The following is a 21890-nucleotide window of genomic DNA, read 5'->3' as shown; positions in this document are numbered from 1 at the left end:
TCTTACCTTCGTGGTGACCGCAGAGGCAGAGCTGGCCACAAGGCTGGTGATGGTCTCGCTGCTGCCAGTGGTGCAGGGAGCCGGGGCCGTGGCAGGCGTGGGCAGCCGGGAGGGTACCACGGGCAGCGGCAGGAGGCCGGGCCGGGCACTGAGGCTGCTGGCTGTGCCACCCCCAGCCCCAGATGTGACGCTGCAGATGCTGGTGGTCCCATGTGTGCCGTTCACGCTCCACTCGCGCCGGTCCCAGCCCACCCGGTACTCTCTTTCGAAGCGACTGTGATGCCGGGACATCTCGGTGGGCCGCGGCGGCTTCTCGCAGGGGAACAGAGCCCGGACCTGCAGGCACAGAGTAGAGAGGATGGCGGGTCAGACACACCATGGTGCTGCAGGGTGGGGACGGTTGGCAGCCACGGGGCCCCTGGGTCCCCTCTCTGGGCTCCGTCGCGGCACGAGTTCGAGTCCCAGGCATGGCAAACCTGCAGAGACTTTGTCATTAGTTACTCACTTCCCAGTTATCAGTGACTTGTCCACAGCACGTGGCATGTGTGCAGGAGGAAGGCTTTGAACCTGGCTGTGGTGAAAAGCCACGCATTTTCAGGGGCCACGTCAGAGCGCCCTGCATGACACGGAGCAGCACAATTGAGTAATGGCCTGGGTTTTATTCCCTCCTACTCCCCACTATGAAAAAAAGATGATGCCATGTACTCCTCCAGGGAAATCGCAGCCACGTGTGCAGGCCCACTCCCTGGTGCTCAAGGCCCTGCACGTAATACTCATTTGCACTTTGCAGTTCCTGTGAGGCATGGCGGGGGTGGGGGGGTGGGGGGGGAGAAAGGGCAGGGCTGGCCCCCACCCATGGCTGAGGGGACTTCCTGGGAATAAGTGAGCCTCAGAGGTCTGAAACTGGAGAAGGCGGGGCACAGGAGCTTGGCCTGGGAAGGTGTTGGGAGTTGAGTTCCCCTTCTTAACCACGACCCTGCAGCTCCACTGGGGGCACCCCAGACCCAGCCTCTGGTCACCAGACCTCCCCACATGGCTGCCTGAGGATCTGGGCAGGAGGCCCCCAGGGTCACCACGGAGCCCTTGCACCCCAGGTGGCATTCTCGTGACCGGCCTGGCTGCCCCTTGGTGGGGAAAGCAGAGGCAGGGGCCACGGGACAGGAGAGAGCTTGGCAAGGCCAGGGCATAGATGGGACACTGAGGCCGGGGATCTGCCCTGCGCATCACACCCACAGCCCCGGCCACAGTCCAGACAGTATTGGTGTTCTTTGGCTCCTTTTATTCTCCAGTTACTTCCAGGCTGGGCTGGGAGTGCCTTTCCCATCTCGGCCATTGCTGGCTGGTGGACAGCCCACTGAGCGCTAACAGCACCTCTAATGCCTGGCCCTCTGCACTCTGGAACATCCATGCTCAGGGGCTAATTTTGTGTGCTGTGGAGCCAGAGTGGCACCCACCCAGGGCAACCAGTTGCCAGGTGCTGCTTGTGTGGTTGGCCTGGCTCTGGGAACCACTGTGCTCTGCACCGGTGCATGGAGCAGACCTCCGTTCAACCTGCATCCTGGGCTGAGTCTGCTGCCCACCCGAGGCACAGCTGACCGCTACCCCTGCAGCTGGACCAGTTATTTCATCGTCACAATGTCTCCCAGCTTCCACAATGTCACAGAAATGCTTGTTTCAAAAAAAAAAAAAACACACACACAAAAACAAAACACCTCACTCAATAGTGCATGCTTAAGAAATAAAAATCAATGCCTCCCTTGATCATGCCACCAACGTTTGCAACCAAGTTTCCTGAGAGCTGTCCAAAGCCAGCTCCTTCCCCCAGCTCACTCTGCAGCCTGCACCTGGGTGGCTCCTGCTCTGGCCTCTCCATGGGTCCACCCTCACTGAGGGCGTGGACTACCTGCTCGGTAAACCCAATGGGACAGTCACACCCGTGTGCTTCTCGGTTCCCCCCTGCATGTGTGGTGGATCTCACTCTTTCTGGGCCCTTCTTCCGTGCTTCCCACGGCCCTGAGCTCTCTCCCAGCCCCTTTCCCACCGGCCCTCTACAGACTCCTAGGCCCATCCTGCAAACCTGGGGTCTCCCTGGGGCTGCATCTCTTCCTCTTCTTCCCTCACTCTCCCTGGGTGAGCTGCACCTCCTCCTCACTGATGGCTCCCAGGATTGCACCTCTGAGCCTCCTCTCTCTCGAGCACCGTCCCCACTGTCCCACAGCCTGCTTGCAGCTTACCTGGCTGTCCCCAAGGCCCCAGCCATCACAGCTCCCAAATGAACTCATCATTGTTTCGCCTAGACACCGTCCTCGGGAATTCCTTCTCTCAGGGAGAGCCAGCCCACCTCTCCAGCTCCATCCTCATCCCCCTGCTCCACAGCGGGGCCTCAGATCCCACTGCTCCAGCTCAAATCTGCCTCCCTCTCTGTCTCTGGAGCTGCTAGGCAGGAAGATAGAAATCAGCCTGTGTGAGAGGGGCCTAAGGAAAACGGATACCTACAGAGGGGCAGGTAGCAGCCTGGGAAGCAGCTCCGCATTTTACACTACAAAGCCCTGCCCATACCTCCAGTAACTTTATAGCTGGTCCCAGCCTTCCCCCCACCACCCCAGGAAAAGCACCCCAGGAGAATCCTCTCTGCCCGATGGGCTACCCAGTCTGATAACGTTGGTAACAAAACCTTGGGAGGAACTTCACGTTTCACACCCAGGAACCCCTCTGACGATGCCACCGATTCACATGGGGAAAGAGGGTGGGAAGAAGCGGACTCCGTATCCTTATGAACCACAGTCTGAGGGCAGACTGGGCTGCTCAGCATCATCTGGATAGGCGCCCACTGTGCTGTGGTGCACAATCTTATTAAACCTTGCCACCTGGCTTAGGCTGCACTCTGCCTCCCGCCCTCCCGTCTCTATCCCCGACCATCCCCGCTCACCGAGCCACTTCCTTCCTTCACTCCCCCTGGCAGGTTATTCGGCTTATTTTCCCGCCCCAGCTTGCCCTCCTGACCCTTTCTCCACCAAGGGCCCAAGTGGCTTTCCTATGCAATCGCAATGCTTTACTTTGCTGCTTTCCATCTGCTCTTTGAGAACCAGGTCCTGCCTCTGCTGGGTGGCCCAGCAGACACCCGGGGTCCTGCATACCTCGCTTTCCATGCAGCCCCAGAGGAGCCACACCATCATTCCTAACAGCTCACGGCTTCTGCAAACCATATGTCCCCTCTCTCGGCCTGGTGTCCAAGCCCGTGTTGCTCCTCTGCCAGGAATGAGGTCTGCCCCTGCCCCTGGCTAAGGCCTGGCTTCTGTGACTCAGCCCAGGCACTGCCCCTTGGTCCTTCCTCCAGCCCCCAGGCATCCAGCTCCCACCTACAGCACAGCTGCTGTGCTCTGCCGCCTTGAGTGCAGGCTCCTGGTCCTTATCTTTGTAGCCCCAGCACTGAGCTGGTGTCCGGCATGGACAGGTGTTAGTACATGTGTACTGAATGAACATACCAACAAGAGCTTATTTTTTTTTCTTAATTGCTAAACACTTCCAGGAGGCCGGGCGGACCTCCGACACAGAGACCTTGAGTCCTCCAGTGGACAATTCCATGGAGGCACTGGAGCAAGAAAATGCCCCGCTTTCCCTGTCCATCAGGTCTGGAGCCTCCCAGGACAGCTCTGAGAGCAGAGTCTCTGCATGTGGAAGTTTGCAGCGCCAGGGCTTGGGTGCTTGTCTCCCAGGCAGGGCTCCAGCTAATCACCCTCGCTCTCCTAGAATGGATCCTAAGTGTGGCAGAGACGATGCCACTGATTCACACAGGAGTGCCAGACACAGCTTGCCCCACCAGCACTGAGCTAGGCTGGCCCCATGCATTGGAATCTGGCAGAGAGAACTCTGTGTGTGTGTGCACGTGTGTGTGTGGCCAGTGAAGCCACTTCCACTGGCCCTTTAAAAACATCTGAGGTGACCCTCACCTGCCTCACCTGCCTCACCTGCCATGGCCACTTGGGGGCTGCACTTCTCAGCCTGTGCTGTTCCCAGGGAAGAAGGCTGTCCACCGGGGGCCAGCCTGTGCGCTGATGGGGTCATAGATCTTTACTGTGTTAAGGCACGGGGATGATGGTCTCCTTGTCACTGAGTCCAGCCTAGCCCAGCCTGCCTGCTCCCCTCACTTGATCTCCACATTCCTGCCAAACACTGCAAACTCCCATTTTGCCAAAGAAACCATCTCCTCCCAGCTGGGGAGGACGAAGGCGAGGAGGGTGGGCATTCAAGGTGGTTGGCACCCCTTGTGCCCCTGACACGTGCAGAGGGGCGGCAGCTGCTGGGTGGGTCGCACGGTGCCTCCACTTACCCGCAGTGCCAATGCTTGAGAGAAAAGCCTGGGCCTAGCAGCTTGCACCTCCCCACTCAGCACTCCAGGGGGGGCCGGGGACTGGGGGCAGCCAGAGGCCTTGCAGTCTGGTCGCAGCCTCATTAGCTGATTCAAAACAAAGGCCAGCTATGCGCATGCCAACCTTTGGGTCAGACTTCATTCCTCCATGTAATTTCCCCTTTCACACGGAATGAAAGAAATGCATTGCATAGTTTACCCTGAGGGGACCGGCAGAGCACGGCTCCAGGAGCACACCATAAAGACTTCCTGCTGGGCCCCGAGCCAGCATGTCACAGAGGTCCTGTGTTGGGCACACGTGCACCCCAGTGTGTTGGGGCAGCACCGGAAGTGTGGAAGGAGGGCCTGCACAGACCAGTGCCTCTGACGAGGCTGGCCAAGCAATTACAGATAGAATATGCAGAACCGCTTCCTTGTCAAGGTAGGCACCCTTTCCTGGCGGATCCTGGCACGGGGACCTCCCCACAGAGGAAGGAGGGCAGCCTGGGCAGAGGTGGAGGAAGGGAAAGGTGGAGGGGCCACCTACAGGGGACCCAGGCTCCACCAGGGCGGGAAGCTGGCCCTGGCATCTAGAAACTCAAGTTCATTGGGGGACCCAGGTCAGGCTGGGTGCAGGGAGGGAGTGGTGCCTGCAGGGCTTGGGTTAAAGTTGCAAGGCCTCTGGGAGATGGGTACTTTGCAAAACTTGGCTCTGGCCTCAGATCTTGTGCACAGCAAAGCTGTTCCCTCGCCCCAAGCGCCGTCCTTGGCCTTGACTGGGGAAGCTGAGCCAGGAGAAAACCAGGGAGAATCCTGCTCAGTGCTTGCCTCAAGGCTCGCCTTTGCCCAGAGCCAGCCAGGCAGCACTGGGTGCGCCCTCCATGATGTCCCATCATGCTCATTCCGCACAGCAGCTGGCGGGGCATCCAGGTTGCTACTTGGCGGCACCAGGCTTGGATACAGTGAGGTTGGGGCCTCTGCCCTGCACACAGCTAGGGAGGCCAGCTCAGGCCTTCTGCTGCCCCACCTTCTTCTCTTCTCTCCTTCAGGGAGTAGCAGGAGAGGAACTCCTTATAGAACCAGAGCCAATACGTGTCCCCGGATATGCTTCCAATAGGTGCTTTGTTGTCAAGTTCCCCCAGTTCAGAGCCACACACAAGTGCCTCAGTGCCTACAGGCACATCCCCCTACATAACGGCAACATTCCCCAATGTCCCCACATGCAGCAGTGGGGACCCCGGGGGACTGCCGGGCTCTGGGGAAAACTGCAACTGTGAAGCCGACTCTTGCATGATACAGAGAATCCCTGGGAGGTGCCACCCAGGCCCATTCACTGTGCCCACCAGCATCCCGGTCCCTGTGGACAGGCCTTCCCCTTCCATTGCTCAACTCTGGAAGAGGGCGGGGCCACTCCTCCTAAGGGATGAGTGGGAGGAGCCCTGAGTGGGGACTTCCCCAAGCCCTTTCCTGGGGCTCCCTGTCCATCGGGAATGCATGCAAGTCAGTGTTCTCCCTTCCTGCTGGCAGATGGAGTATCCAGCCATGGGCCACAGCACCCAGGAGGCGCAGGGATTGGAAGGCTTTCACTATGGAGGCGACGGCCAGGTGTCAAGGTAATCGGGGTCAGAACCAAGATGACAAAGTGGCCTCAGCCCTGCAGTCCAGCTCCTTCCCAAGCCTTCACCTACTGCCCATGCCTAGGACCCTCAGGTCCCCGACGCCCTCCTTCCTCTCTGCTCCTGGGGCCCAGACGGAACACACATCCTGGCTTCTGCTCTGCACCTTGAACTTCTCAGGGTTTGATGCAACCTTGGGAAGGGAGCAGCACCCTGCTCATAAGCGCATGCCTGGAACGCTCTCTGAAGTTTTAGTGGTGTCTGTGTGCTTGCTTCTCCATTTTCAATAGAGTTGTTTGGCCGCCTCTAGCTGATGGTCCCTCCTTTGGAGTCTGGTAAGAAGTTACCTGGTACACCTGAGCTACCCTCTGTAGGCAAGACAGTCTCCACCCAGCAGGTGTGGGCCTAAGGCCGTGTCAGGCTCTGGAACCACCCCTCCCCCAACCCAGATTCCTTGAAGCACAGTGCTCCAGGCAGATCCCAGAGCCCGGGCTAGGCATCTCTCTGGCCCGGTGGCTCCAGCTGGGCCTTGAGTTGCAGACTTGTGGGGTCCCTGTGCCCAGGGTCTACTCTCCACGCCCTGTGTGGTAAAACCACGCTTATCAGGCCTGTGGAATGAGTGCTGGGCCCATCCTCCCCTGTTCTTCAGGCTCAGGGCTCTAGAGCATCACTCTGGGACCTTAAACGTAAAGTCCTGGGCAGTGGAAAGAGACCCGAGCAGGAGTCAATGAACCTGAGTTTGAACCCCAGTCTATGTGGCCTCAGGGATGCAGATTTAAACCTCCCAGAGCCTCAGCTTATTCATCTGGAAAATGGGAATGAAAAACCCTTCCTGTGCCAAGATGGCTGGTTGGGTCAAGCAGCAGACACTGCAAGTCCTGTGTGGACTGGGCCACGACCCCAGCCCACAGCTGCAGGTGGGAAACACAGGTCTACAGCCCCATGGCCCCCAGGGACTGGGAAGGTTCCTGGGATGAGGAGAGCAGCTACCAAGCTGTGTGGGTGCTCTGGGGTCTGTGAACACACACAGCTCATGGGTGGTCTCCCCTGGGCCACTGGGAGAGGACTGACTGGGAGTGAGAGGAAGATCACCCTTGGCCACACATCCACAATGTAGGGGATCCTGTAGCATGGGCTTGGGGGCCTGCGTGCAAGGATGGGCTTCTCTCTGCAGCTCAAGGGGCTCTCACGGCCTAGGCCCAAGCTAACGGGGAGCTGGGCCTTGGGAGGGCCTGAGGACAGTCGCAGGAGGGGAGCCAGCCTACTCCCGGCTCGGCCCCAGTGCCCAGGCCATGTCTCCCAATATCTCACCAGCTGGTGTGGGACTCGGTCTCGTGGACACTTCCTGGCTACCAGACCAGTAGCCTCGCCACACAGATTTCCCCTAGAAAACCCTCAATATGCATAATTCATGAGTAAGTAATTAGGAGTTGCTGCGTGCCACCAAGTGTTTGTGTTGTCTGCGCGAGGCTGGAGCCGAGCGGGCAGTGTCTGGGTGCCCATGGCACCGGCCCCTGAGGGTCCCTGTTCATAGACAGGCTGCCGTGCCCTGCCGTGCACGCGGGCAGGGTGGCGGCGGCCTGCATCTGGTGACACGCTGTGTGTTCTGGATGCTGGCGGTGGCACGCGCGTATTAACATGCACCGTGTGTGCACACTGCACACAGGCTCACAGGTGGCTAATGACCCTTTCCTCGTTGCTATCATTAAGACCCGCCGAAGGAGTGGGCGGCCGGCTGCGCGAGCCCCGAAGGCGTGATTAATCCGCAGGAAGGCAGGGGAGCCGCGCTGCCTCCAGACAGGGAGCGAGGTGGCTGGCTGAGGAATGAGCCGCAGCCCGTCCGGCCCGATTGGAAAATGTGTGATGGCCTCATCTGGAGCAGACGCGTTGCCAGGCGGATTGGAACAGCCTGTGCCCGTCTTTATTATTGCACTTTCCCTCTCTGCGTCTCTTAGCCTCTCTTCTGGAACAAAATACTCAACAGCAGCCAGAACACCATCTTGGCAAATGCAACTCCAAGGAAACTCTCTGGGTGCTTCTGGAGAAGCCGCTTGGCCACGACTTGGCGCGGCTGCGAGCGGGAGCTGAGGAGGTGCCTGGGACGGGGTGGGCTGCACTCCAGCCCCTCCTGCAGGGAGCCTGCTCTGTGCAGCCCTCTTTCTTAGAGCTTGCCAAAGGCAGACTGGTCAGGCCTCTGCCCCAGCGATAGATGGAGTGAGTTATTGCACCTGGAGACAGGACCAGCTCTTTCCCTGGGCTCCCTCCATCTTAGGTGACAGAGCTCAGGAAACACTTGCCTCACCGCAGCGACAAGCCCTTCTCAGCAGGGGACATGTGGAGTGCTGGGCTGCGCTGGCCTTCGGCTGTGGGAGCGAGGTTCTGGGGCTGAGACTGGAGGAGGGGTCCACTCACACTTACACAGCCTCGGATGAGACGTCCCCTCCGTTTCTGCCTCGCCAGCCTACTCCTGGTCCAGGCCCCACACCTGCTCTGATTCCTCGAGGACGGGGCAGTTTTCAGCACCACCACGTGGACCTGAAGCATGTGGACATGGGAGGCCACGTGTGGGTGTTGTCTGTGCCGGAACCCTTTGGGCCAGGAGCAGCCAAGGGAGCTCCTGTGCACCACGGGCCAAGGCCAGCCCCTCCCACACCTTCTGTAGCTTGAGCAACCTGAGGGTGGTGATATTTTTAGTTCCTTTCCTTAAAATATCAGGGCCCCAGGTGAACTGAGCGCGGAGCTTGTCACAGTTCACCTCTGCTCTGAAGGAACCTCATGTCGCCTTGCTCAGCCACCAGCACCACCCTCCTGGGTGACATCCCCAGTCATCACTGGCCATCTTGCCACCAGGCCCCACTCAGCAAGGGCTGGCATGGAGACCCTGGACCCAGGCACCAGGCTGGTATGGCTCAGCCCAGCCCTGCTGCTTAGTGGCCAGAAGGTTCCAGGGAGGCCTGCTGTAGACTCCAGGGCTGGACCCAGCTGAGTAGTCTCCCTCAGGCCCTCCAGGTTGCAGGGAGGGGCAGGCAGGGATAGGGCAAATCCGATTAGAAGCCAGAGCTATGTCCTCTGACCCCTGTTTCCACTCTGGGAGCTCCAGGTGGCGGCAGTGTCTGTAAGAGAGACCCTTAGGGTACTGTCTTTGCTGTGTACAGAAGGCAGGGGCTCTGCTTTCTCCAACAGCAGTCGAACCTGCACCAATTTCCCAGGCTCGGCCTGGACACAGCTTTGAGGGGAGGATGCAACCCAGCACCCTGGGTGCCACCTGCCTCTGGGGACTAGGAAAGGGGCATGATCCGAACAGGGTCATCCCAAGCACAGTATGGCCTTATAGGGCCATGCTCTGACCCTTCACAAGGCCCTCATTTTTTTTTTAATACTGCCTTATTGAGGCACAATGAACACACACAGAGCTGTCGATATTTAATGTTTACCGTGCAATGCGTATGTGTAGGTAAGGATGCACCCTGAGCCATTATCATCCCCATCTGCTCCTTTTCTCCTTCCATAGGAAGAACACTTAAATGAGGAGGGGGCTATTAGGCAAAAGGTATCTGGAGAGCTCCTGCACAGCCCAGGCCACAAGGCAACGCTGTGTGTGCATGTGCATGTGCGTGCGCGTGTGTGTGTGTGTGTGTGGGTATGCGGGGAGACACCCAGGAAAGGATGTGGCCGCCCCAGGTCCTTGGAAAGCCAGCGGTGCAGGCACGGAAGCACAGACCTATTGCATCTCACACAGCAGGAAGAGAACCAAGCCAGGCACAGGTGACAATGACCCCAGTCCTCTCTCCCGAGCGTGGTGCACGGGCCAGCAGCACCGGCATCCCCAGGTGCTCGTTAGCAATGCAGAGTCTCAGGCCTTGCCCAGCACCAACAAGTCCGCAGGCGCACCTCACACAGGTTATAGTCGGAGCCACACCAGCCTAAGATCCAGCCGGGATAGGGTCCAGCAGGCCTGGCCTCGGCCTTCCGCCTCCCCAGGATGGCCTCGGGGGCCAGATGTATTTTGGGGAAAAGCCATATTCCGTAATTACAGGGCTTAATGCATGACCTAAAAAGACAAATGTTGGAAATGCTGTTCTGATGATAGGTTTCAGGAAAAATGCCACCGATTCCTTTTCTGGCCCCAATTTCTTCTGCAAAAAGCAATCTCCCTGCCTGGGAAAGGCGGGATCCAGTGTCCGTTTCAGGTGAACAATATTAAAAGCCCAAGCGGCTCATCTCCCTCCCTCCCCGCGTGCACCTTTGCTTTGAGAAATCCTGGCTGGGGGTTTTGATGTGATTTTTTTTTTTTTCCTTTCTCAAAAAAGCATCCATGATCCAGAGACTTTTCTCCCGGGACTAATTGACGAGGCATTGTGCTCTTGCTCTTGGTGTAAATCATTATAATGGTGATAATGAAAAATAAAAAAGATATTGGAAATGACAGTTAGCAACATAATCTCAGCAGAAACTGAGCGAGAAGGGGAGGCGCGGATAAATGAGGAGCCTAGGAACATCAGGATGGATGTGGGGGCTGTGCGGGGGTGGGTGGCCCCGGGGGTGGGGGGGTGGAGGAATTAGCCACAGTTGTCGGCAGCACCGGTTTCCTCCTTTGCCGCCCCTCCCTCCTTCCTTGTTCTTGTGGTCTCACGGACACAATGCAAGCAGGAGCCCCCCCCCCTCCCCGGTCCTGTACACCCCCCCATTCCTGCCCTTCTCCCACGGCGAGGCGGCTCAGGGCCGCCTCTCAGGCACGCCTCATTATTCCGCATCTTGCAGAATTGACTAATTCAACGCGCTCTCCCGTCACAGGAAATGGTGCTCCAGTGACCCAAGCTGATGAATGAATCCTAGTTGGTGCCTGGAGCCAGACCCAGCAGCAAGAGTTGCAAAGAAGAAAGACGGATGCACTCTCTCTATTTGGCTGCCAAAAATGCTCTTGCAATTTGCTTTCTTCCAGACAAGAGTCTATTCAAAAGTCTATTTGGAAACATTAGGGAACGGCCGTCACATGGCCGGCAGATCATGCTGCCTGGGACGGGATATTATCTTCCGTGGGAGAGACTCGACTGCTCTTTTATTTCACCAAATAACTAGTGTCTGGGCTGGTGGCTGCAGAATTGCTCCGAGGGCCAGGGACATTAAAATCCCTGTCCAGACTGAATGCGGAACGGCCACTTCAGCACGTAGGATTCGTGGCACCGTCACCGGCAGGCGCCAAGTGCGAGTGTCTGGCCTTCTCGGCTCCATCCCTGGTAACCCCCCCACCCCGGAGGGGAGGGACCTCCTGCTTGTCCAAAGTCCCCCCAAGGAGCCAGCTTCCTCTTCTGTGTCCCCTTTCTCTGCCAAGCAAATCCCACACCTGCCCCGGGGTTAACACATGCTCTGCCCTGTCCTAGACAAATCCCATCCAGTCACCCACAGCCTCCGTCCCACTATGCCTGGCTCAGGGCAAGACACTGCGGGGCGGGCGAGACCCTGGGGGGCTCAGCTCCTGCCTCCACAGCAGGCAGAATCCAGGAAATGGTACAGGGGGCCCAGGCCGGGGCAGCCGGTGTGGGCTGGGGCAGGCAGGGCGGCCAGGGCTTCCCTGTTCACTTTGGAGAGGACACGGTGCCTCCAGCAAAGGGGGAGACCCCCCGCCACTCTGCCCCTTGGCCTTCACCTTGGCTTGGGGAGCTCAAGGCCCACACCACTCTCTGGAGCCTCCGCTGGGTCAGTGGCCAATCCCAGGGGAGGGGCAGTTTGCGTCACATGTGGGAGACTTTGTCCCCTGCTTCTGGCCACTTCCCCCCCTGTCCCCGTTCAGTGCTGCTACGAGGCTGGTTTCAGACCACGGGGCCTTCTCTGTCTTGTGTTGGGGCGGCTGCCCCATCTTCACATACTTGCTGCGATTTCCATTGTCTTCCTTCTAGGGCCGTGTTTTTAATTTAATTAAAAAACCCCAAAACCACCAGCCAGCCCGGACCAGAGTGCAGCCCATTGTGAGGTTGTGAGTTTTGTCACCACCCAAGCATGCAAACGAGGTAGCCTCTGTTGACAGGTTCACATCTCCAGTGCGGAGCTGGCTGTTTGAACAGCTTGTGCGCAGTAATTGAAACATAGATTTTTGTTGCCTCTCTGTTTATTTTTAGATTAACCAAGCAGGGATGCTTGGCTTCCAGGCTGCTACCTCCACCCCTGGCCAGCAGCCTGGGACCGCTGGCCCCATGCACAGTGGCAGCAATGAGGACCATGTTTCCCCTGGGGTCTTCCCCTCCTGGTTTGTCCCGCACCTGACACCATGTAGGAGCGACCTTCGCTGTGACTCGCAGGCCCATGGTGGGGAAGCCAATGGATGCAGGAGGCCTGCAGGCCATTCCCAGCTTTAGGTCTCGGGAGACCTCCCCATGTCCACCTAGCTGGACGCTCAGCTGTCCCCTTCCACAGTGGTGGTAACCAGGGCACGGAGCCCTAGGGCAGAAAGGAACATTCTAGTCTTCCACTTCCAGGGCAGAGTGCTCCGAAGAGAAAGCATGCTCAGGAAAACAGTCTATTTGTGCCAGTTTTCTATTTTGGCCACTTTAAAAAAATTCTGGTAGCATCCGCCTGCATAGGTGGGTTACACTGACCACCAGCAGCAGCCCCCAAACCTCAGAGGCCTGGGCACTGATGCATCCAGCCCCGTCACTGCTGCCAGCACGGCACTGGACGGGAGAAGGGGGCATGTACAACCACACCCCGGGCGCCTGGGGTTTGCACGCAACACCCATCGTCTCTGTCCTCCTGGCACTGATCAAAGCAAGTGAGCGGGGAAGTACAGCCCTAGCCTGCGCCTGGAAGGAGAAACGGTTGTGAGGAGAGAGATAGGGAGCGGAGGAAGGGGTGTGCAAGCGTGTGCGTGCACACGTGTGTGGACAGCGTGTGCATGTGTGTGCAGAGGGCCCCCACGCTGGGCTGAACTCTCCTTCTCTGCAGTGTCTCAGACTCCGGCCGTCTCTGCACAGACACATCCCCCTGAGGGTCTATGACTGGCGTCCTTAACCCCTGGGGCTGGCAGCTCCCAGAGGGCCAGGCCCTGCCCCCGGCCTGGAATACTGTGTGTGTTTGGGGGCTTCCACCCCCATTTGCTTAGCGGAGCTGTTCTGAGGGAGAGGTGTGAGCGAGAACCCGGCAATGCATATGGGTCCTGAGACCACTCTTCCCTCCCAAGGGGCTTCTCCATGCCTTGCTCTGCGCTGCCTCTTCCTGGAAGCCCTCCTGGACCACACAGACTGCAGGAATAGCCACACCCAGCCTCTGCTCTCTTCTCCTTATGGATCCTCTGTAAGGATGGTTGTAACTGGTCTGTTAGGCAGGCTCACCTCAGTGGGGTGTTAGCAGACTCACCGTGTCAGACCCAAACAGCCTCTCTGGGGTCCCCTTTGGGTTCCACATGTCATGATTGCTACAGCTGTCTCCAGGACAACACTGCCACCGTGCCTCCTTCCGTGTCGGATGGGGAGCTGCCACGGCTGAGCTCATGCTGCACGCCCACACGCACGTGCCCCGCGCAGCAGGGCTGTGCACGCCTCAGCTCTTCCCACCCTCAGAACAAGCCTATGTGGACGGTGCTTTTCCTGGGCCAGGGCATGGGCGGTCCCAGTGACCTGAAGGCAGTCATGTGGCCAGGTCCTGCACGGGGGGGAGGGGGTCCTACATGCAGGGGATGGGGTCCTGCACAGAGGGGAGTGTGTCCTGCATGGGGGGAGGGGGTCCTGCACAGAGGGGAGGGGGCCCTGCATGGGGGGAGGGGCTCCTGCATGAAGGGGAGGGGGTCCTGCATGGGGAGAGGGGGTCCTGCACAGAGGGGAGGGGTCCTGCACGGAGGGGAGGGGGTCCTGGCTTCTCCAGCTCCATTTCCCCTTTTCTTTTCTTTTCCTTCCTTCCTTTCTAAGATTTATTTATTTATTTGTTTGAAAGGTAAAAATAGAGAGAGAAGAGAGAAAGCGAAGGGGGGGCTTTCATTCATTAGTTCATTCCCCATATGGCTGCAAAGGCCCGGGCTGGGCCGGGCTGAAGCCAGGAGCTTGCTCTGGGTCTCCCATGTGGATGCAGGCACCTAAGCACCTGGGCCACCTTCCACTGCTTTTCCAGGCGCATTGGTAGGGAGTTGGATCGGAAGTGGAGCAGCTGAGACTTGAACCAGTCTCTGCATGGGATGCCAGCACTGCAGGTGGCCCCTCAGCTCCACTTTCTCATGTAGGGGTACAGGGCACCTTTCACACTCAGCCTTGGGCCCTACCTGAGACCACAAGACAACGGCAACAGTCTGTCAGTCCTTCTCCAGCTCATGCTCACTTCTTCCAGGAAGCCTTCCTGGCTTAACCAGATTATTCCTGTGGCCCCAGTGCCTTCTAGCCTTGCTTCTACAAGGTCCTCTGTACTGATCCCCCACTAAGTCCTGAGAACACACATCCTTGGTCACCCCCGGCCAGTACCTGCATCAGTCACATCCCCAGCCTACAGCACATCCTGGCTGCAGGGAGCTCAGCCCCAGGCACCCCCAAGTGCAGGGGAGCAGGCAAGGGAGAGGGCAGTCGGGGATGACAGGGTCAGGGCCTCTGAATGTGTGCTTGAGAGCCGCCTGCAGCCCAGTCTAGGTGGTAGGAGTCCTGGGAGAAATCTGACCATCTGCTCTGGGCTCGGCCGTGCCCAGTGTGCAGGTACAAGCAGCCCATTTACAGAGGGCGGGCCATGCAGCAGGTGGAAAGAGCAGGGCTGACACCCCACTGTTTGGGGTTCAACAAAGGACGTGGAGACATCTGGCCATGGATGGGGAGGGAGGGAGGGAGTCTAGATAGAGCCATGGTCCCCAACAGAGGCGGGGGGACTCTGGTGTCAGATGCCAGCCTGGCACCAAGGGGATGGACTCCTGGGGTTAGGATACAAGGAGCCCAGTATTCCTCGTGCAAAGAAAGAGGACCAGCCTGGCGCCAGCCCCCTGGGGAAGTGACCCATCCCCAGGAGCAGTGCTGCCGTCCACTCTCCCTGCCGCCTCAGGGGCTCCCCCACACGCATGCCTGGGGAATTGCAGGGTGATGTCAGAGACCTAGATGCCAACACCCCCTTTCTGTTTGCCGCGGGCACAGATGGTGCCCGCCGTGTTCTCATACCCTGAGCCTATGCTGACCCGGGGACCATTCTCTGCCTTCACCCAGCTGCAAGGAGGCAGCAGGGGGACCGGCAAGGAGCAGCTACTGAGCACCTATGGCATACCTGCGGGCTGAAAGCCCACATCTGTGTGAGTCACAGCACTGCCTCCTGTTTACAGTGGGGGAGACTGAGGCTCAGCGGGGGGCCTTGCTCAAGGCCGCACAGGGGGAAGGCCTCTCTGCTTGGCTTGGAAGCCACTGCTCTTCCCACCTCCTGCAGGGCCCTGCCAGCCCTGCCTTCAGACCCTTCCCCTCCACCTCGCAGCCTCCTGCGGTCCCAGACCCTCGGCGGACTGCAGCCCCTTCTCACATCTGCACCCTGGCCTCTCTCACCTGGACTTTGGCGGAGCCTCCTAACTCATCCCCTCCCTTCCTTCCTTGCCCTCATTCAGAGGCTCTCCACCTAGCAGCCAGAGTGATTCTGTTAAAACACAAGCCAGATCATCTCTCTTCTCAAGTCCTTGCCATGGCTCCTTCTCACCCTGGGAAAAAGCCAACATCCCCATCAGATCCAGGAGGCCCTGCATCCACCCCTACCCCCCTCACCAACTCTGCCCCAGGACAATGGGACAACTCTTCCAGCTCCTACCTCAGGGCCTTTGCACATGCTAGTTCCTCTGTTAGTTATCCACATGGCCGGCCTTCTCCATTCCTTCAGTTCTCTTAAATGTCACTCTCTCGTTGAGGTCTTCCCTGACCATCCTATTCTCCTGCCTCATTTCTGGATGCTCCAATCGCCTTCTACTGCACTGATTTATTCACTTTGGTTTGCTCTGGAATCAAAGTTGCACCAGGCAGCGTTCCGTAAACATTAACTCGTGGAATCCACATAACAACCCTGAGGCAGCCATCATGACGGCTGTCTCGGAAACTGAGGCACAGAAAAGTGAAACAGCTTGCCTGGGCATCCAGTTAGAAGTTGGCAAAGGCGCCAGAGCTGTGGCATAGTGGGTAAAGTTGCCGCCTGCAGTGCCAGCATCCCATATGGGCGCTGGTTCTAGTCCCGGCTGTTACTCTTCCAATCCAGCTCTCTGCTATGGCCTGGGAAAGCAGTGGAAGATGGCCCAAGCCCTTAGGCCCCTGCACCCACGTGGGAGACCCGGAAGAAGCTCCTGGCTCCTGGCTTCGGATCAGTGAAGCTCTGGCCACTACGGCCATCTGGGGAGTGATGGAAGACCTCTCTCTCTCTCTCTCTCTCTCTCTCTCTGCCTCTCTGTAACTCTGCCTTTCAAATGAATAAATAAATAAAGCTAAAAAAAAAAAAAAAAAAAGAAGTTGGCAAAGCCAGAAGTCCAGCCCAGGCAGCACGGCGCAGGAGTCCTGCTCTCAGCCATCCGGTCCCGGCCGCTGATTCCCTCCAGGGCTGTGTCCTGGCTCAGAGGGGAGCTGGCCTCCCGCAGGGCTCAGTGAGAATGAATGAATGAATGAATGCTGCAATCCCACAGGAGCACGGACCCTGTGAGGACTTCTCTTGTCCCCGCCTGCCCTGCCCCACCCCCAGGCTGCCCATCTGATGGGGGCAGCACCAGCCAAGGTGTGTTACAGGAATGAATTCTCCCAAGTTTTAAAGTGGTTCCACTTGCCCATGGCCACAGGGAAGGGGCAGTCCGGGCGGTGGAATGCAACGTCTCGCTCGGAACCGTGGCCAAGACCCCCTGGTGGCACAGCTAGGCTCCCAGCCTGCAGTGTCCCAGCCCTGGAGAGTCTTCCAGGCCGGGGCTGTGGCCTGAGTGTTCATGACACCAGCTCAGGGCATGGGAAGACCCAACAGGTGACCTTACCATGCTGTGGCAGCCCCGGGCACACTGGGTGGGAGCAGCCTACTGTCCCCGGCTGCATCTATGCCCACCATGGAGTTCCCTCTGGGAAAGGGACCCAGGGAGTCATTGATTAAAATTCAGCTGCTGCCAAAGAGGCCTTCGGGCAGTGCAAATCCCAAATAGCTTAGAGGTTCCGGTGGCCCCCCAAAACCGATAGGGTGGGCTGTGGGGGCACTCTCTGCCTTGCTGTTCGTCAGGGCTAATGAAACGGCGTGAGGCTGCGTGGGAACAAGTGACTTCAGAGGTGAGGACACAGGTTTGGTTTCTTGCCTTGGTCTGGTCTGTTATTTGCATAAACCTCAGGAAGGAAAAGCAACACTTCTACATGTCCAGCAGGGCCAGCCCCAAGCTCGAGGAACAGCTGCCTGGGACACCACCCACCCCTCACGAGTGGCCTGGGGAGGGACTTAGAGTGTCGTTTCTGCGGCAGAGGCCACAGGCGTGCCCAGGGCCGCGTCCTCCTTTCTTGGGGACCACAGTGGGACAACACTTGCCAGCGCCCCTGAGACTCCAGCTGGGTCTTGGCAGTGTGTGCAGAATGAGTGTGCAAGTGGCTTGGGCCCTCTCTGTCACAGCAGGGGACAGCTCCTTTACCCTCTTCCTTTCCCATCCTCTGTGAGGAGGCCCAGGTCGCAGGGGCACACAGCCAGGGTAGCCTTGAACCCTGCCAGGTCCCTGGAGCAGAGTGGGTTCCCACTGGCCTTCCCCAAGCTGTGACCTGGGAAGGATCAGGCCATGGCAGTGTACCTGCCCCGATGTAACCCCACAGGTGACGAAATGGAGGCTCCAACAGCTCAAAGTATCTCACCCAGGGTCACCAAGAGTCTGGTTTCAACCGAGCAGAGACGCTGTTAATACAGCCCGGTTCCTCCCTTGAGTGTCCCCAGGACAAGGCCTAGGCAGCTGTTCCGAGGCTGTTTTTCAAGTTCATATCCCCAAGGCTGAGCCTGGGCCAGGCTCCATGAGGATCCAGAGGGGAGATGGTCCCCGAAGGAACAGTCCCTCCCCTGCCTCCACCCTGGGGAGGGAATACAGGAAGGGACAGAGGCTGGGCGCTGGCTCCCCAGGGGGCGGTCGGCTTCCAAGTGCCCAACCAACCCGGAGGCCGGCACGTGCTTTGCAGGAAAGGTCAGCTCCCGAAAGCAGGAGACTCAGCAATGCCCCAAATAGCCAACCGCCGGGAGCCAGCTGCCCCCCATCAGGGTGCACCTGCCCTACAGGAACAGCACAAGAATCAGAGACAGAAGGAGGGAGAGAGTGAGCGAGCGAGCGCCAGAGACACCGCCTCCCCCAGCAGACCCGATGATGGCCAATGGGCTAATCCCTGTGCAGGCTGCGCCCTGGGCATCCAATCTTCCAGTCGGGCGGGTCTAATGGGACCGAAATAAGTCCTCTAAATGCCTAGCTCATTTGTGTTCCTTAACAAACACATGCACAGAAAAAGATGCAATTAAAGAGAGGATGGGAGAAGGACTAACCAGGGAAGAAATATGAGTGCCAGATTCTGGGAGGCTATTTCAGACAAGAGATTACAGGGATGGAAATTAACACACAACAAAAGGAAGCACTGTCAAGGCCACCGCCACTGCCCTGGTTGTCCCACTGAGCCCTTCGGGCTTCCCAAGGCCACCGGGATGACGACAGCAACACAGCAGCAGGCGGCCCTCGCCCCAGTCCCTCCCAGGAGTGCTAATTACTGCCCAGGATTAATTCTTTAGTTTGCTAGACAGTCCCGGCAGCCGCACGACCACGGCCACTGCCAGGAACAAGAGCTTCTGGATGGAAGACACACCTACTGTTCCCCAGGATCCGGACCTGCGGCCAAAATCCACAAATCCTCCCGCACAGAAGGCACCAGCCCCACTGCTGTCCGCCGGGAGCACCAATTATGTGTTTTTTTCTGGCTTGGATTTTTTTTTTCTTTTAAAAAAATATGTTTTCAATTGCAGGGGGCTTGAGTAAGAATGCTGTGCAGACTGTACTCTGTCTGAGACCAGGGAGCCGGGGGAGCTGCTGCCGTTGGAAACACCCAGTGCTGCCGCTGGCTCCCGTCTCACCGTCTAGCTGGAACAAAGAGACGCGCGGGACTGCTGTCAGGCAGTCGGCCACCAGCCAGGCACCAAGGGCCACCCATGGCAGAGGTGAGCATGGCCAGGGCTACCCTCAAGAAGTCAACCGTCCGGCAGGGTTGGACTGACCTCCAAGGAGCCTCAGACCCCAGTACAGGAAGTGGGCTTTGGCTGAGCACGGCGTGAGCCCCAAGTTCTGGGACTGGTCCTTCCCCACGTCGGGTGGCTAATTATCCAGCCTCCGCCCGTCACTCCTCCACCCATCCATCCACTCGCGTCTCCCTCCACCGACAGCTCAGGTGTCTGCTGAGCATCTGCTCAGACATGCTGCCAGGCATCCAGCACACTGCTGTCAAAGGAGGGTGGAGAGACTGTTTCCAAACAGAAGTCTGCCACGGAAGCTGTGTTGACCGTCTGATCTCCGTTCCCCTCCACCTGACTGTGGAGTCTTTGCCCTCCATGTGGAGCCCCTTAGACACAGTGTGGGGCTTCTGGCCCCTGGGTGTGCAGGGGACCAGGCCAGGCGAGTCACCATGTTCTATCCCCCTGCTCGTAATTACAGATCCAGCAACCTCTACCCAAACAGGTGCTAATCCCTGAGCTCCGATACAAGGACTCAGAGAACAAAAAAACTCAGCAGAGCAGGAAGGGTGCTGTAGGCTGGGACCAATCCCGTCTGTCTTCCCTGGACCTGGGGAGGAAGTGCTCTGCAGAGCAGAGAATGAGGCCGGCCACAGAGGGAAGCAGATGAGAGACGGACAAGCGTTCTGATGTCACAGGCACTGCCGGATCTCGCTGTGCTGAAGCTAGCGCGGAACCTTTCAGGGACAAGAGCTAACAGGCTTTCTCTTTTTGCTTAAGTTAGCTTGAGTTGGAGTCCGGGCTACTGAACCCAAAAGAGTTCTGTGTTCCTCTGTACTCCAGCGAAGTAGCACGCTCCGTGCTGCTGGAGATGGAGTGTGGGCTGCACGGGCGCATTCTGGTAACTCTTCGGGGGAAGGAGAGGATTCAGAGAAAAGGAGAAGGAAAGAACGATGCTCAAGAGCCCAGAGCGGCATGGACCAACACCATCCGGAAGTTTCTACAAGCAAGGAAACGCTCCATAAGCCATGCTATCCAATGGATGTGGTAGCCATGGGCCACTCATGTGTATCGAGCACTTGAAAATGGATTCTTATGGCCAAGGGACTGGGTTACAAATTTGCATTTTAGGTGATTTAAACAGCGTATCTGGTCAGGGACTGCATTGGCCACAACAGGTGTGGACAAAGGCTCATGATGAGGGCGTGTGAGCCCTTCCAAAGGGCGAGGCTGGGCACGAGGGAGCTGGACTGCAGAAAATCACTCAGCACACTCACGCGATGGCCCACGGAGGACTGATGAGGGTGTGTGCTGTGGCAGAAGCGGTGGTCGGCCGGGAGCACAGAAACAGGAAGTCACAAAGGGCGAAGAAGCCAGGGCCTGCTCTCAGAGCTGGGGGCTGGGGCAACATTCACAGAAATGGGGGATGTGGGAGAGGGCATAGTCTGTAAGGGACGTGGAGGGCTCTGTCTGGACACAGGGAATTGAGGCACGAAGACATGACGATGGAGCTTAACAGGAGGTTTGGGTGTGGAGACACCCAGTCCTTGGAGTTGTGGGGCTTCGTGGGAAAACAGTAGGAGGGTATAGAATGGTGAAGGCACACACAGGTCAACACCACGGTGGACACTACCATGAAGAGGCTGGAAAAAGAGGGAACAAGGAAAAGAAGGGGTGGAGCAGGTAGAACAAGGAAGGTTCAGCATCCTCAGGATCTGCTGGGTTGGCAGGGAAAGCAATTTTTCTTACCTACAAACACGTTCTTGAGATAAGTGAAATGCATTCCTTTCAATGTCCAACCTTAAAAAGACCCAAACACTTTAGCCATTGAAATGGAAGTATTCTAGAGTATACTGCATACTTCCTACTAAGCTGATCACAATCCGACATCACACAGGCACTGCTGACCCCAGCACGGGAGGACCCAGGGTCCCAGCACTGATTGGCCCCCGGGGCCACATGCGACTCCCAGTTCTGCTTCTGGTGAGCTTTGCTATGGTTTGAAAGAGGTTCGTCCCCTCCGAACTCATGCTCACCCCTGGCTGTGGTTGTGGTGGCGATGGCAGGGTGGGCAGGCCCTGCAGAGGGGCCAGGGCCTTTCTCCGGGCACTGGGTGAGCCACCCCGAGAGCAGGTTGCTGGCCCCTCGGGCTGTGTCTCTTCTGCAGCCTCTGCCTGGCCCTGTGCCTTCCTGCCACACGACGCAGACAAGGTCCTCGCCAGAAGCCGAGAAGACGCTGGTCTTGCGCTCCGAAGGGCTTTCAGCCTCCAGAACCATGAATGAACTTCTTCCCCTTATGAATGACCCAGTCTGGGACGTTCTGCTGTAGCAACAGGAAAGGGACCAAGAGAAGCTCCCAGCCAAGCTCTCCTTGCCCACTTTTCTCCTGGCCACTGCCAAATCAGCAGTCTGCAGCATTTGCTTTGAATGGAGAATTCAGGGAGCCAATCTTAGAGTCAATTTGCATTTCTTCCAAGAAGGATTCTGAAGTAAAGCCCAAGGGGCCAATGATGAAGAAAGGACGCATCTGGGGGGCACACATCTTGTTCCTTTCTCAGTTGAGGCTCTCGGTCTCTAGAAGTTTCCGCATCAGTGAGAACTGGTGGAAATAGCAGAGACCCTGACACCCTTGCCACTGAAGATGTCATATTCTGAAAGAGACCGGTGGCACAAACTGCCACATGTCACACATGTCCAGGACAGGCTCTCTGGAGTCACCCCAGCTGCAGCCCGGACGACCAACAGAGTGACCGCTCCACACATGTCCCTCCCCGTGAGCAAAGATCCCGCCTCCGAGAGAG

General features: G+C 58.0%; 1 protein-coding gene across 2 annotated transcripts in view; it reads right to left on the bottom strand.

The window, feature by feature from the left end:
* The window catches only part of KLHL29 (kelch like family member 29), a 280541-nt gene that overhangs the window by 120461 nt on the left and 138190 nt on the right, over positions 1-21890 (bottom strand). For both annotated transcript variants that reach the window (XM_062209026.1, XM_062209025.1), the window contains exon 3: positions 7-336. In XM_062209026.1, the coding sequence (XP_062065010.1) occupies positions 7-291 (285 nt within the window). In that variant the 5' untranslated portion in view covers positions 292-336. The remainder of the gene's footprint in view (positions 1-6; positions 337-21890) is intronic.

This window comes from Lepus europaeus, chromosome 13 (assembly GCF_033115175.1).
Source record: "Lepus europaeus isolate LE1 chromosome 13, mLepTim1.pri, whole genome shotgun sequence".
NCBI lineage: Eukaryota > Metazoa > Chordata > Mammalia > Lagomorpha > Leporidae > Lepus > Lepus europaeus.
This window is presented reverse-complemented; position numbering and strand designations above follow the sequence as displayed.